The sequence below is a fragment of the Oryx dammah genome, unplaced genomic scaffold, assembly GCF_014754425.2.
Source record: "Oryx dammah isolate SB20612 unplaced genomic scaffold, SCBI_Odam_1.1 HiC_scaffold_17, whole genome shotgun sequence".
Classification (NCBI taxonomy): domain Eukaryota; kingdom Metazoa; phylum Chordata; class Mammalia; order Artiodactyla; family Bovidae; genus Oryx; species Oryx dammah.
This window is the reverse complement of record NW_024070201.1, coordinates 34,255,713-34,272,128: the sequence shown is the minus strand read 5'-3', so window position 1 is coordinate 34,272,128 and position 16,416 is coordinate 34,255,713. Positions and strand designations below refer to the sequence as shown.

At 54.0% G+C, this 16,416-nt stretch overlaps 1 protein-coding gene across 3 annotated transcripts in view; it reads right to left on the bottom strand.

The window, feature by feature from the left end:
- Positions 1-1,820: 1,820 nt before the first annotated feature.
- The window catches only part of USH1C (USH1 protein network component harmonin), a 49,168-nt gene continuing 34,572 nt past the window's right edge, over positions 1,821-16,416 (bottom strand). The window contains exons 19-27 of one of the 3 annotated variants that reach the window (XM_040258282.1): positions 13,825-13,944; positions 12,626-12,676; positions 9,848-9,889; positions 9,322-9,375; positions 8,883-8,982; positions 5,814-5,920; positions 5,349-5,351; positions 4,420-4,475; positions 2,289-3,518 (exon numbers count right to left, since the gene is read on the bottom strand). In XM_040258282.1, coding sequence (XP_040114216.1) covers positions 3,392-3,518; positions 4,420-4,475; positions 5,349-5,351; positions 5,814-5,920; positions 8,883-8,982; positions 9,322-9,375; positions 9,848-9,889; positions 12,626-12,676; positions 13,825-13,944 — 660 coding nt within the window. In that variant the 3' untranslated portion in view covers positions 2,289-3,391. The other 2 variants (XM_040258279.1, XM_040258280.1) reach the window with 2 other exon arrangements.

Below are 16,416 nucleotides of genomic sequence, written 5' to 3'. Positions count from 1 at the left end.
TTAAAAAGAATACATTTGAATCAGTTCTGATGAGATGGATGAAACTGGAGCCAATTATACAGAGTGAAGTAAGCCAGAAAAACACCAATACAGTATACTAACACATATATATGGAATTTAGAAAGATGGCAATGATGACCCTGTATGCAGGACAGCAAAAAAGACACAGATGTGTATAACGGACTTTTGGGCTCAGTGGGAGAGGGAGAGGGTGAGATGACTTGGGAGAATGGTATTGAAACATGTATAATATCATGTAAGAATCGAACTGCCAGTCTATGTCCGATGCAGGATATGACACGCTTGGGGCTGGTACACGGGGATGACCCAGAGAGATGTTGTGGGGAGGGGAGTGGGAGGGGGGTTCAGGTTTGTGAACACATGTACACCCATGGTGGATTCATGTCAATGTATGGCGAAACCAATACAAAATTGTAAAGTAAAATAAAAAAAAAATCAATTAAAAAAAAAAAAAAAGAAGAAAGACCAGGACCTGGCAGACAGCTGATGCTAAGTGCTGCCTGATAGCACTGGGCTCCTTGGTGGCAGCAGGGGGCGGCGGGGGTTGGGGGAAGCTGCAGGAATCTTGCTCATTGCAGTTTGAGGTGGCAGATACCAGGGTCCAGCTCAGGGATGGCACATAGGAGGTTTCCCTCGAAGGAGGGAGCCCTTCCTTCAACCTTCACTTTGGAATTGTCGCCAGAGCCAGGTTAGGAGCCAGATAAGGAAACATAGAATTCCTCAGCACGGTTGCTCTCTCTGGGAGCCAGCTGTCAGGAGATCCTCATGGCTTTGTCTCTTGTGTGATCGGAAAATCCAACAGTTTCTCCCTCTCTCCTTCTTTCTCTCTCTGCTCCTCCCATTGATCATGACTTGCTGCCCACAAGTCTGCCCTTGCCTCAGCTGCCTTGTTGGGTGGTATGTGACTGCTCCAGCCGCAGCTGACTGGACATGAGATTGGCCCCTTCTCCCAAGACCGCCCATTCAAGTGAGTTGGCCCAGTCAGATTCTGCCTCTGGAACTGAGAATTGGAAAATGGTGGTGGAGTTATAGCTGAAAGGCCATCTAGAATTAGGTAGAAGATGGTGATGGCTGTGTTCAAAGTGAGCTCTGAGGATGCAGAAGAAGCTGGTGGCAGAGACAGGAATCCTAGCCAGAGAGAGCTGCTCCTCTGAGGCACCTTAAATCAGAATCACCTTCCACTTCTCAGAAGGCCTGGGGACCCTCGGCTCCTCATTTTGGATCCCCATGATATGCTGACCACTCTTTTCCTTGGAGCCAGCCTGGGAGCTCATCCCTGGACCCTGAACCAGGAGGGCTTCCACTCACCCACTGCCAGCCCCTTCAAGCTATGCCCTTCTGCCTCACATCCTTGCTTCCTTCCATGAGGTTTTGCTGGATGTAATTTCATGGATGGAGTGGACTGCCTGAAGCTGCCTTGCTCACATCCTGTCTTGGTGACTTCAAGGGAAATAGCTGTGACTATGCTGTCTGTGAGAGAAACGGGGACACCTCACACCTTGAGGTGACTCTCTGGAGCTGCAGGCTTCAGCTATACTTTCTGGATTGAGCAAAGTCCCTGCCACAAGAACTTCATTTCCTGCCATCCTTCTGCTGAGAAGACACTGAAGAGCCCAGCCTGTCTCCAGCTTCCCCAGCCCCCTGCTCCAAGCCAGCTCCTAGCCATTGGATCACATCCTTCAAGTCAGTCCCAGATCCCGGCACCCGGATCTGCTTCTCATTCTCGAATAGGAGGCAAAACTACATGAATTTTAATTTGACAGCCTTGGACCTGTTGTCCAAAGCCACGCTCACTCCTATAAGCTAGAAAAGAAGTCTGCTTATTTTATTAATGAGTTCAGAGTAAGGTTGTGGCATCAATGATAGCAGCAAGGAGATCAGGAGAGGGAGGCGAGGGATCGGGGGGAGAGAGAGAGAGACCCAAGAGTCAAGTCCTAGCAGAGCTCAAGGGAGGAGTCTCCCAGATTCACTGCACCAGGGGAATGACAGAAGAGTCTGGATCGCAGGGCCTCTTCAGAATGGCTGGCTGCTCCCTCCCTCCATGCTGGCCTTCAGAAGGGTGGCCCAGGTGCTCCTTACGCAGCCCTGCTTCCAGGTCAGAGGAAGTTTGCCATCCCTGGGGGGTGGCTGTGGGTTTCCAGGGAGCCTGCAGGCGGCTGTGTCTCAGATGGTTCCAGGCATGATGATCAGGAGGGTGGAGCCACAGGTCACTGGCTTCTAGGGGTGAATTTGTTTTCTCCTCTGAACTTCAGAAGAAGGTCCTGCGGGGAAGAGGAACAAACCAGGCAGGTGCAGGCCTGCGGGTGGGCACTCAGCCGAGGGCAAGGCCAATGGCAGGGAGCACACACTGCACCCCCAGAGAAACAAAGCCCTGCCAGTTTCTGGATGTCCCTCTCGGGCCCCGAGCAGCCACACCCCAGCCATAGCCGCAGCACACAGGAGCCAGGGAGGGAGCAGAAGGGACACCAGGGATGAAGTAAGAGGGGACCAGAAGGCAAAGGGGCCGAGGTCCCTCGAAAACAGCAGATGGCAAGTGACGGAAAACATAGGGCCACTGAGGCCACCCCGCCAGCCACAGGCACAGTTGAGGTCAACTGACTTGGGAGCATGAGGCTCTAATGTTCAGAGAAACTTGTAACCAAAAAGTCATCACGTCCAGGCTTCGGTCTGCCCCAGAAGCTGCCAGCTGTGGGCTTTAGGCCACACCAAACTCCAGGTGCACGGCTACCTACCAGCTCTGTCCATGGGCACCGTCCTGTCACAGGGCAGGAAATACGTCCCAAAGCCAGGCTCCACAGTGCCCCACAGGTAGAGTCCAGAGCCAAGGGGGAGGGGAGGCGCCAAGGACTGTCTGGTCTGAGCCGGGCGCAGGCCACAGGTCACAACAGGACGTGGACCAGTCAGATAGGCCAGCCCTGGTTCTTTGGACCAGCCTCAGTTGCTTCTAAACTGCCCCGGCTCTACCCCAGGACAGTGTCCTCGTAGAGCTCCGAGGGGTGGGCTCACAGGGAAGGGGACATCCAGGCTGTGCTTCCTTTGGGCTCTCTCAGCCCATCATACCTGGTTTGAGGCGCTGCCTGTGCCCAGCAGAGAATGGTGCTCACTGCTCCATCCTGCTCACGGGGTGCGGTGGGGACCCAGGGCAGATCCCCAGGCCTGTGGTGAGTGAGGAACCCAGGTCTCAAGCATGCTACAAACTGGGCTCTGCTCGGCTTCGCTGAGCAGGAGGGCCTCTGAGTCCCACAGAATTGCAGCGTCATCACCAGCAGGCCCAGGTGGCACTACAGGGATGGCACATCCCCCAGACACCAGTCCAAAGGACGTGCTGACAGCGTGGGCAGCAGACGGCCACGACATGCAACCCTCCTGCCTATTCACCGTGGGGGCTGCCGGGCTCCGGTTGCAGGAGGAACCCATGTCTAAGCATGGGAGCACGGTCTTCAAGGAGCTTTCGGACTGGCTGGGGGCTTTTGGCTGCAGAAGAGGGAAGAGAGGGGCTACATACACAGAGTGGAGCAGGAAACACAAAACAGGGCTTAGTTACTACAGGCAGAGTGCCTCTGGACTTCTCCCTTCACTGGGCTCCTGCTTTGGGTCCTGCCTGGACCCTGGGTTCCAGAATTAGTGGCTACAAGACCTTGATTTCTCTCTAAGACATACAGGACTCAGCCTCTGCTGGGATGGGGAGTGAGCAGGCACACCTGTGACAGGCAAGCATGGAGGTGGCGGGGGGAGGTGCTGTGATGAAGTGAGGATGAAGGCCAAGAGAAGGGGGAGAGTGATGAAGGGAACAAGGATGAAGGGGAGAGGAGTGAATGGGAGAGAGATGGACAGGAAAGATGGGGGAGTGGGAGGGAGGGGGAAGAGAGACAGAATGAGACAGAGATATACACAGAGACAGGAATGAAACATACACAAAGACAGACCCTGGACAAAGGAAAACCTGGACCAAGGAAAACCTGCAAGGTGGGGCCGAAGCGTATGGCCCTGGCTACACGAGGTAAAGGAACTAAGGATCAGGAAGACCCTCCAGAGAACAAAAGACACAGAAGTCTTTAAACTAGCTGGTGATGGGGCTGGAGACGAAGGGTTGCTTGGAGAATCAGAAATCTGAGGCTTTGTCCCTACTTCATTGTTTACTTGGCCTGTTTTCCATATGGAAAGAAGAATTTGGACAAGACGGACTTGGAGACAGCTCTGGCAATACTTGAGGACTGTGACTTTGTTCTAGGCTTGTTCTAGACGGGGAGCTTTTTAGGATCAATTGTTACTAGATGTTGTGTGCTTGGGCCGTTCCTTCAAGCTGGAAGAGGGCTGGGGCTGGGGTGAGAGAAAGTGGCCAAGATTCTGGAGGAGGAGGAACACAACAGAGTGGGCCAGGTGCCCGCACACACTTACAGCTCATCGTCATACTCCTTGGGGGGACAGACGGCAACGACAAGGTCGATCCAGTCCTGTGGGGAGAAGCTGTGTGACTCTGGGGCATGCTCAGTGGTCGCAGCATGTCTGCCCCTGACACTCCGTTCCCATGCCTGGGCACTATGGCCCAGGACCAGCCAGCTGGGATCTTCTCCCCATGGGAAGATGGGCCCAGGTGGGGCTGGAGGTCCTCCTGGTGGGGAGGACTCTCATGGTGCAATCCTTTGGTCTGGGGAAGCTTCCAGTCTCTGAGGTTTCAGAACCACTGAGACCAGAGTTGCCAGGTCCTTAAATGACACCAGATTCTCAAATGGTGATCTGTGGACCATAGTCAGGCAAAAACCTCAGAATCACTCAGGAAATTTCTCCAAATTCTAGATTCATGGACTTGGCCCCCAGAAATCTGAGGTTAGGTCCTGGGAAACAGCATTTTCAAAAAACTCCCTAGGTCATTCTGATGCACAGCCAATTAGGGAACTTCAGGCTCTTTCTGCTCCTAACATTTAAATCCCCTCAATGGCATCACCTCCATCCTTATCTTGGGTATATCCAACACAAATTTTGTGGAATATCATTAGGCCCCTCTACCATGTAATTGTTCCTGATATTGAACTGAAATCTCTCCCCAGGACCTCCCTCCATCCAATCTGGTTCTGCCCTCAAAATCACAGAAAACACTCTGTTCCCTCTACCCTAATGCAGCACTTCCGATAATCAGAGACAGTCATCATGTTACCCATAAGTCTTGTCTTCTCCACATCCCTTCATTGGGGTCCCAGGCCCATCTGGTCAGCATCCTCGGCACTGAACTTAATAGCTCAGGCTCGGCTGCCTGCATACAGTTGCACAGGTTGTGCACTGCACAACATGAGCGGGCACCATTCACACTGTAGTCTGTAGGAGGGCACCCCCTCTGATTGTGCAGTGCACAGCCTGGGAGACCTTACATGGCAGTCCTGACCCAGGTAGGTGTCTAATGAGCCAGAGCAGACTGCCACCAGCCCCTCCTCCATTCTGGGCCCTCTACTTCCATTAATGCTTTCTAGTAGCCCCAAGCACTCTTTTGATTCCTGTTTGGCATGTACTTAGTGAAGACTTTAAGTCTTTTTCTTGAGTGGGTTGCCACATCTGGTCTTATGAAGTCTATTTATGCTACTTGGTTTTTGGACTCAAGGTCAGAAACTGACTTTGTGAATTCTGTTTTGTCAGATTAAGACCACTAGCCAGATAGGATATGTGGGTGTCACCCAAGAGTTACCTGGACCTTGGATATCTTTCCTGGGATGGGGCACCCTGACTAAGGTCTGGCTGAAGAGGCCAGGGTTTGAGGCAGGCAGACCAGGGAGGGAAGAAGGGAGGGGGGTTGGTCTTACTCCTTGATTCCAGGCCTTCTGCAAGGCAGCCTCAGCCTCAGCCAAGGTGTAGTCTGTCACGATCTTGCCATTGATGGCCATAATTTCATCCCCTTTCACAATGCCACCTGCAGGAAAGGAAGGCTGACATGCAACTGGGCTGTACGTGGAAAACAGGGCGTCACTGTAGGGCCACAGAAGGGCCTGACTCTTGGATTCAGAAAGCTCATATAGGTTCAGAAAGCATGAGGGGAAACAATTGACCAGGTTACTCAAGGGCAGCACTTCTTTCCCACCCTATCCACACGCCCTCCCCCGAGCTCAGCAGAATCGGGACACGAGTGATGAATCACTGCCAACCAAACTTTTGTCCCTCTGACTGCAGAGGAAGGTTGACCCGCATTTCCGTTGAGGTTAACCAGAAACACAAGCTACTTCTGTGAGCTCCCCCTCTCTGTGCTTCAGCCGTTCTGCTTGGTTTTAGGTCCCTGAGCCCGAGTTCTTTCCTGCCTCAGAGTCTTCACATGATGTTTCACCTGGAGCACTTGCCTTCACTCTTTCCTCATTTGTTCCAAGTCTGAGATAAAACCCTTGAGAGGTCTTCTCTGACTCACTCCCCACACTCAATCTCAAGTGGATCTTTCCTATTATTTTCTCGTAACATAGTATTCTCCTGGTCTTTTCCTGTACAGCATTTTCACAATTTGTAATCATATATCTATTTGTTGACTGGTGGTCCCTCCTATCAGACTGTCAGCTCCATAAGGGCAGGGATTGTATTTTTGATTCACCACCACATATCCAGTGCTTAATGAAATACCTAATACAAAATAGGAATTCAACAGATAGTTCTTGAATGAATGAGTGTGGTTGAAGGTGTTCCTGGATAAGTGGACCTATGATCTGATAAGTTTGAGAAAAGCTGAAGTTATAAACTAAATAGAAGTACTCGCTGCAGGACTTGTCAGAGCCTTGAATATACGAATACAGTATGCTTGAGTATCCTGATACGCATTGTGCCTCTCCAAGAAGTTGATTATGCACGGTTTCCCCACACATCTTCAACTTCAGAGCCTCTTCTTATTGGGAGAAAGTCCTGGTGTCCATGGAACATTCTGTGTTATGTTGATACAGCTTACCCAGAAGCCTCGTGGGCACGAAGGCCTACCAGACTGTGGTGTGTGCAACTGAAGATGGCGGCTGTGGTGGCTTAAAACACGTGCTCCTGGGGGAACTTTCACCAGCTGCTTGTGTGTCCAAGCAGTGTGGGACCAAACTGTAGACAGCAGCTTCTTCTGGACAGTGGGCCCAGGGAGAGGCAGCTTTTACATTTTCATTTTGTACAAACCCAAGATGGAGCCGCAGGGCCAATAAGACAGTGCTTGGGCTGGGGCTTCGTAAGGAGGGGTGGGCCCAGGAAGTCACCCAGCCATCCTGGTGCTCTTTCCCTGCTAGACACAGCAGACAGGTGGGGCCGAGCATCGACCCTTCCCTCAGCTGGTGCAGGAAAGGAGGGCAGAGGAGGAGGCTGTGAGCTGGGTGGGCAGAGGTGGGCCCCGGCAGCTGCCTGGTTGAGCAGGACCCCCTCCTATGGCAGAAATGAAGGCTCAGAGTGTGGCTGTGAGGGGCGAGGTCATGAAGGCCATGGGAGGCTGAGCTGGACTCACCCTAGTAACTCACAGAAGCCTGGCTGCCACCGTGGCCAGGTCCCCTTGCCATCACTCCACCTCCTTCCTCAGGCCCCCACCGCCCTCTGTTCTCACCTCAGCTTGTGGGAGAGACTCCAGCCTAGCACTCTTGAGAAGGGATCTGACCCCAGGATTCCCTGCAAGGGTGTGTGGTGTGTTCATCGCTCAGTCATGTACGACTCTTTGTGACCCCATGGACTGTAGCCCACCAGGCTCCCCTGTTCATGGGATTTCTTAGGCAAGAATACTGGAGTGGGTTGTCATGCCCTCCTCCAGAGGATCTTCTCTACTCAGGGATCAAACCTTGGTCTCCTGCATTGCAGGCAAATTCTTTACCATCTGAGCTACCAGGGAAGCCCTCTTTGGCCTGCAAAGGGGCCTGCAAAGGGACTCCTCCTTCAACGGCATCTATTCCTCCACAAGGAGTCAGGAGTACTGAAAAGCTGCCGGACTGGAAGAAGAATTCATTAGTGGTGGCGTTTTGAACACTAACACATGAATGGGTTGATCGTTTGAAGCATGAGTCTGTGCTGGCTCCACAGAGGGTTCACTCATTAGCAGGGGGTGTTTTTTGTTGGTAAGGGGATCAAGGCAAAGCAAGAACATCTGCTGCAGAAGGTCCCAAACTGGGTGGCACTTGTGCTGGCCAGTAAAGCAAAGGACCAAACAGTTGTGTCCAAGTGCTGCCTCCACTGCTACTGGCTGCAGGCCCTGAACCCTTCCTGTGCCTCAGTTTCCTGAGATGTGAAATGAGAGTGATAACCGGATCTACTCTCAGGGTTGTATATGGATTAAATAGGTTAATGCACTTGAAATACTTAGACACAGGCTATATGCAGGTACTTAGAATAACATCTGGTGCAAGATTGGTTCTGGACAGATGTTAGCTCTTATCGTTGTTAAAAGCACAGGTAAAGTTTCAGCGGTTTCTTTCTTGCCTTTACTTGTGCGGTCCTCTCTGCCTGGAAAGCTCCTTCTCTCCTTCGCAAGGCAAGCATTGACTTACCTTTAAAGGCTCAGCTCAGGCAGCACCGTCGCAGGGAGCCCTCGAGGCTGCCCCCTTTCCCTCAGTGGGTTAGGCCCTCAGGGTTCCCACAGCTTCCCTCTACCCTCTCAGTCCTTGGCCTGCCTGCAGCACACCACACTGTTACAGTCAGCATTCGGTGATTCTGAGGATGTTTCCGCCCCTAAACAGGGAGCCCCTGGAGGGCAGAGTGGTGTCTGCGTGGCTCTGTGCTCATGTGCCTGCGGGGAACAGGTGGGACAGGTGGATGGATCCAGCGGGGAGAGCATTCCTGAGAGCTGTCAGCCCGCTCCCAGCAGGCTGCTGTTTGCTTTCCTGGAGGAGCCGGGATAACCATCACACCATCCCCAAACCTGAGCACGGCTGGTCCCCACTCACCATGCCGCTCAGCAGCTCCGCCCTCGTAAACGGCGGAGACAACCACCTTTCCGATCGGGGAGTCCACGCCGCCTTCCAGGGCCAGGTCTAAAGCTCCCTCCTGATGAGAGGGAAACAGGCCTTTGGAGCCAAGCAGACAACAGACTGTGGGCACCTGGGCACCCAGGACCCTCTTGTCGGGGCCACAGAGAGGGCAGGAGAAGTCATGGGGGGCAGTGACGGGCAGTGCCGTCAGCAAGAAAATGGGACGTGGGCACCAAGTGGGGCCTGGGCACATGGTCCCACCAGAGGAAGGGGTGTCCCCAGGGCTGTGGAGGAGAGTGGGGATCTGAGAAGTCACCCAGGAGTCACTTTGAGAGTAGGAGAAACAAGGGACCAAGACAGGAGGGGGCAGGGACAGAGAAGCGTGGTCCCCACCCAACCTCCGTGTGCCCCATACCTTCTTAATGCGCAGGAGCCGGATGTCCTTCCCCATGATCTGCTCCGGGGTGAACTAGAGGAAGAAGACGGGGTGAAGGATGCAGGGGGGCAGGGGTGGGAGCAAAAGCCAGGCACCTGTGGGACTTTGGGGCCCAGAGAAGGGATGGACAAGGGGACCCTGCCCGCCCCACTCCCATCAGTCATCAACTGGGGGCCCCATGGACACCCATACACAGAGATGGTTTGTCCCTGGGATTGTTGTGAGGACTGGGGGACAGCATGCCAGGTGTCACCAGCACAGTGCCTGGTACGCAGTTAGTGCTCAGCAAGTGTAACTATTGTTATAAAGCACACGCACACACACTTCACAGTGGAATGCTGTTTGAAAGAAGCCTTCACAGGCAAGAGCCTCCTTGGGGCTCCTCACAGCCCCTAACTCATCCCCAGGACCCTCAGAGCCCAGAAGGCATCGCCACCAAATAGACCATAACCCCCTGCCCCCTGGTCCTGGGCTTACTCCCCAGGGGAGGAGAGTCATCTCTCACCATAGAGTAGGGGTCGAAGCCTTCCTCATATTTCCGGAAATCCTGGAAGCAAAGAGAGAGTGTTAGGGCTCCGGGCTCCTCCGGGGCACTGCAGGAAATAAGCTTAGGGTGAAGGAGGACAGCAAATGGCGGCAGGCAAGGAGAGAGTGGTGGGGTAAGGGGGCAGCTGTGGCCAGCATGGGGGATGCAGGAAGGAGGCTGCTCGCCCCAACAGCCAGAGCATCTATGTCTGGGAGAAGCAGGAAGCTCGGGAAGCATTTGAAGGACACCAGCCCTGGACTCTGCACTCTTCTGGAGAGGTGGGCATCTGTGGCTGGCAGGGGCCCCTGCTGACGTTGAGGTGGTCTGGGCAGCCTTGCTGAAGGTCGCCTTGCCCACAGCTTTCGGTCTTTCAGGCCCTTTCTCAGTCCCTCCAAGCCCACCTGAAGCCCGGTCCAGGTTCTGGGGGTGAAGCCCAGCTTTTCTCCACCCACTGCTCTGGCCCCTAAAGAAGGACGATACAGCTTCGGGGTCTTTCTGTGGAAACCAGCTACGGCATTATGGGCATGGGGAAGGGACGTCAGGCACCCAGAGGAAAAGGGGGTGTCTGTGCTTGCCCAGTACCCAGTACCATTCTTCATGTCATGCTTATCTAGAAGGCAAGGCTCCCCCAGAACTCTAGCCAAGGGAGGAGGAGGGAGGCCCTCAGTTCAGAAGACCTGGCTTAGTGGGGACTGTGGGGACAACATCCCCAAGAAGTAGAAATAAAGTGATGAGAAGGGAGAAGGGGAAGCAGAATCAGAAAGCACAGTCTTTCCAGGAGTCACGCACAGACAGTGGGAGCCCAGGGTCCACAGACTGAGGGGCTGGGCACCCCAAGCCTCAGTCAGTCCCCTTGGCAAGGTGGGTGCAAAGGAGAAGCTCTGTGACCGATGCCCATACATGCTTTGTTGAGTGGAGCCGTCCCCCAGCACACAGTCACCTGGGCCATACTGCGTCCCCTGGGGCCTGTGGTTGGCATCATGGGTGGCCATAGCCCCCTCCATGCCCAGCACGGAACAACCAAGCTCAGGGCACAAGACAGGGGCCAGAGAGCAGCAGACAGGTCCCTGGGCATCTGCCTCGCCTGCCTCCTCATGAGCCTTCATCACTCAGGCTCACCCCCAAAGAGCCTGGGGGTCTCCAGCCCAGCCCAGCTCTGAGGACACTCTCAGGCTGGCGTGTGGGTGTCAGGGCAGCAGAGAGAGAAAGGGGTGCCGCAAATCCACGGGCAAGAAGGGTAACGGCAGGACATGGAGTCAATTCTCTTCTACCAAGAGGTCTCTGCCTACCCATGGCTGTTTCTTCTGGAAAACTGAGCTATGCTGGCCAGGGGTCTCCCTCTTTCCTTCCCTCTGAGAATCTGCTCTCAGTCACAGGCCAGATGGCAAGGACTTGTGCCTTGTGTGAATTCAGATGAGAGGATCTATAAGCCACTAGCGCCGGTGAGCCCTTGAAGAGGGAGTTAGCCCTTCATCCAACAGATTGGAGACACTGGGACCCAGAGAGGTGACATTCATGCCCAAGAGTGTGGTAGAGGATTTAGGAGCCTGACTGTGGAGCCCGACCTCCTAGGTTAAATTCCAATCTGGGGTCTGACACTGGCTGTGCCACAAAGGGCATGATTCCCAATCTCTCTGCATCTACAAAATGGGGATGATATAAGCGCTTACTTCCTAGGTTCTGGTAAAGATTAAAAGAATTAAAATACATAAAGTAGTTATAAACAGTGCTTGGCACAGAACACCTTGGGTACCTGTCACTGCCCAGTGGGTTGGGGACAGCCTCCTTAGAAGGCCCCCCTGTCTCACTGTACAGCTGATACCTCCCCTTCCTTCCCTGCCTGCAGTCTGTTTCAGCCTGTAGTCAGATATTAGGCTACTGGTGAGCATGTTGGTGGGCTTCCTGAGTGGCTCAGTGGTAAAGAATTTGCCTGTCAATGCAGGAGACACAGAAGACCCGGGTTCAGTCCCTGGGTTGGGAAGATCCCCTGGAGGAGGAAATAGCAGCCCACTCCACTATTCTCGCCTGGAGAATCCCATGGACAGAGCCCGGCAGGCTACCACAGCGCAGAGGGTGGCAGGGTCGGGCCTGACTGAGCACGCAGACAGGAGGACGCTGGCTGCAAGATCGCCGCCTTGGGCTCTTTCATCAGCAATGAGACGGCTAAACCAACGGCTGGCTCTGAGAGCGTAAGCCCCAGGAGGCGGGATGACAAATGGTCGCCTGCCTGAACCCACTCAGGGACCAGCAAGGACGGCTGCAGGCCCCATGCACTGGAGTGCCCCCTGCAGATAGAGGTCCTTGGGCCCCACTTTCTTCCTGATGCTGGTTTGGGGCCAAGTGGGGTTTGCTCAAGCTGTGATCTGCCTTGAGAAGGAAAGGAGGGCAGGGGCAGGGAAATGCCTCAGGCAGTGCTTTCTCTCTACTGCTGGAGCAAGCAGCCATCTTGGCCTCTGTGACGCTCTGAGCATTCCCTCTTCCTGCTCCTGTATGAACAAACGGCAGCAAAGGAGGTGAGTCCCCAGGGACCTGCGGCCTTCTCAGCTTAGGCGTGGAGTCTCACCCCGGGGTTCCCACCTTATATGAGAACCCCCCAGCCCAGAGCCACAGGGAATGAGGGACACAGGTTTGGCCTGAGGCTGCCAGCAGATGGTGCTTGGGGCCCCTTTGGAGCTGACAGGCACCCCAAGAGAGATCAGAGCGGGAGGGGCAGAAGGAGGTGCAAAGGTCCACAGACACACGACGGGGATCCTTTACTTGTCGGAACGCTGTCTGATAAACCACCATCCTCTTCAACATCTCCTGTGGCTGCCAGAAGGGGAAAAAAGAAAATCTATGCTGAACTCTACCAATAGGTCTCATCTGCCCCCTGGTGCCAGGCTTTGGGCCTGCCAGCCTGGGGCTGCCTGGCCAACATCCTTCCCCAGACAGACGCAGCCTGGTTTATGGTGGAGGGGGCCTCAACACCCCCAGACACAGCAGCTACCAGTCCCAGGCAAGCAGATACCACCCCTTGTCATCAGCCTGGAAACGCAATGCAGAGGCGTCTGCAGGCTGTCATGGGAGAGCGAACTTTCGCTCTTTGGGGAGCTGAGAGGACAGCTAAAACTCAAAGTAAGTATCAGAGTGGCTCCACCCTGACATTTGCATAGGCTTTCCTTGAGAGGGGAATATAAACTCTAGCACGGCTCTTCCCACCATGGGTGGGAGGCCTGTCAGTGGCTGGCACCCCTGGAGGGGGTGCACCTGGTCCCAATTTGCTCAGTCATAGGTGACGGGGGTAGACCCTCCCCCTCCCCCCAGGACCACACCCCACACTCCCAGCCCCAGTGAGGAATGAGACGAGAAATGGAGAAGGGAAATGGGTCAGCTTTGCTCACTGCCCCATCTGAGGGTGACCCACCATAGGCCTTAGGGGCTCAGGCCAGGGCAACTGGAATCGCTGTAGGTTTTGGCAAAATGCCATGGAGATAAGAAATTGGGCTTTGGAATCTGAAAGACTGGCGTAAATAGTCAGACTTGGCTCTGCCTAGGACAACCTACTTAACCTCTCTAAGCCTCAGTTTCCTCAAGTGTTGAACAGGGGTAGCAAAGGAACCATCTCACTGGATTATTGAGAGGATTAAATGGGGCCTTATAGAGCCTGACACATGGAGGCTGATAATAATCAGTGCTGTTATTATTCTTACTTTGGGATGGCACTCTAGGCCGTTTGATCAAGTGAGGAACAAGAATTTCACTGGTTTTGGCAACACCCACCGATACCCACATGGATTCACCACCTGGCTAATGAGAAGGTTATTAGCCTTACAAAGAGTTATTACAGAGTTATTACAAACTCTGATGTGAGTTTGAATCCCACCTCGTTTTTTCTCTAGAGGCAGCAGCAGCAGCCAGGGGAGACAGCCCATGTCCACTCCTCTGAAGCAGCCTTGCAGGGGACCTGAGGGGCTTACCAGGACCTCGGATTTCACAGGTGGCCTGTAGACATAGTTGGACTCCTGGTGGACCATGACAGGCTTGGAGATGGTGGACACGCCAGGGCCTCGTGGAGGCTGTGGGCTTGGGCAGAATGTCTACAGGGGTTAGTTTAAAGAGAGGCCCATGTGAGGTCATGAGATGGGCGACCCAAGCCAACCACGGCACTTTGACACAAAGGCAAATTCACACCATGCACTGAGCCAGCCTGGCCCATTCGCCCTGCGGGATGTCCTAGGTGTGTGACCTTCAGCAGAGGGACAAGAAGTCCATCGGCCACAGTGTGTCCTGAGGCTACAGAAACATTTGGGTGGCTCCAAGGAATCAGGAACTTGAGCTGGAGCCTGTTGTGGGGGCGCCAGTGGGCACTGTCACTTAGAGGATACTTTCAAGGCTCCCCCTCAGTGGCCACAGGTGCCCTCCTCTTTCTAAGGAGGCAGCTGCAGTCCCCGGACCGCACACGCAGCATCTGCTGCTCCTGGTGGGTGGACACAGAGGCCCTGGAGGCGGGGGCTGGGAGGGCAGACCAGTAAGCACAGCATCAGGAGAGCTGATGCAACATGTCTTCTTGGCTCTGACCCACTTGATCATCTTGGGCAAGACAAATCGGGTCACAGCCCTGCCTCAAACCCTTCATGGGTCCTCACTGACTACCAATCTCCTTGGCTCAGCCCCCAGGGGCTTCTCTGCCTTCCTTGGCAATCTCATCCCTCACTCCTTGCCCTCCTCATGCTGACTAGACTGAGCCTCCCAAGCCTCAGCTTTCTTGCCTTGAGGCTTTTGCACACGCTCTTGCCTCCTGCTTTACCTGCCCAGGTGTCGGCTTGGGTGTCACCACCTTTGGGGACCGTTCCTTGAGCTTTTCCTCCCCACCCCTCCTGCATTTCCCTCATCTGTCATGGTGTGCGGGCATTTCCTGCTGACTTGGCTGTCCTCCCACCAGACTCAGGACTGGGCTGTCCATCTTGTGCTGGTTCTCAGGGCCCAGCACAGCGTCTGGCACAGAGTAGGAGTCACTAAACAAGTTACATGAGTAAATGAAGGACTTAGGAGGTAAGTGGACGTATGGGACTGGGGGCAGACAGTGCCCTGGATACCTTCCCCTGGCAGGTGCCTGTGTGGCTGACACGGGTGTTTGTTTCCACCACCCAAGACCTGCTGCGGGCAGGGCTGACTGTGCAGACATGTGATGGTCCACACGTCCTACTGCAGCACTGATGACCCTCGCCCAAGCATGCAGGGAGGAGGAGGATGGGCAGGGTCAGTGGTGCATGGACCAAAGTGCTGATGCAGGAGAGATGAAGCTAACCGAGACAGCTAACCCCCAAACTTCGTGGCTTTTATGTCACTTAAGGCATTTAGGGTCCAGTTCTTCAGAGGCTCCTTGTGTGTGGGGAGCTTTTAATTTTCTCTCTGCTCTGATCAGGAACTAACAGTGGGAAACTTCATGATGACTGGAGGAATCCAAGAAAGTGGGACCTGGCTTTGAATCTTGACCCTGACTCAGAAGGCTGCAGTTTACCGCTGACCTCCTGTTCACAGCTTCACCCAAATTTTCTTGTAACCTGATCTGTCACTGATCACAGGTAATGTCTATTGAGTGCCTTCTATGTGCTCCAAGTATTAACTTAGAGTGAGTTCATGTGTTAATTCATTTGATCCTCGTAATAAGTAGGTGCCGTTAGCATTCCCATTTTACAGATGAGAAAACTCAGTCTCAGACAGATGAGGCAGTGCATGCCCAAAGTCATAAAGCCAGCGACTGAGCCAGGATTCAAACCTGCGTAGCTCCTTCTTGTCATTGCTACGGCCATGGCACCTGCAATAGCCTTCTCCCATCCTACATGTATCTCTATCCCCCAAGGCTCAGCTCTAAAGAGGTGCCGTCAACCTTCCATTAGAATGAATCCCTCCCATAGCACCTAGCCTGTGCTGCTGCTATAGCTGATTCCTGCCTGGTCTGCTGTTAATCCTTTAGGTGAGTCCTGGGGAGCACAACTGTGCCAACTGTCTCGGCACTGTCTTCAGCTCTGCTCCCTGCACCCTGTGGCCACGGCCCTGACACAGAAGCACAGGGAAGGTGCTCAGTCGATTACTGAGCTGAATACATGGAGGAGAAGCTGCTGCCCATCTTGGTGGGTGGCCCCCTCAACAAGGATGTTGGCTTCTGTGCCAGACGCACTCAGCCCCCTGCACACCTGCTCTGGCTGGGCCTGGGGGCAAGACATCCTGGGAATGCCAGACTTCTGTCAGGGCTCAGGGCTCAGGGCTCAGGACCCCATTGGGAGTGCCTCGGAGAGCCCCCTGCTGGCAGTTGCAGCCTTGTCAGCATCTGGCACTTTCTTCGTTCCCAAATTCCTTCCTCCAAGCACTCCCGAATGCTCTGAGATGCTTAGTCTGCACTTCATGCAGGAACCCAAACCCGTGCAGCAAAGGTTAATAAAAATAGCTGATCAAGTACTACTGACTACCCTGCCCTCAAACCCCACTCTTAGTTGACATGAGTTGCTGTAGTTCTGACTCAAGTCTTTCCTTACAGCTACTGGAGCAGAGAAATATTTCGCTTTTCC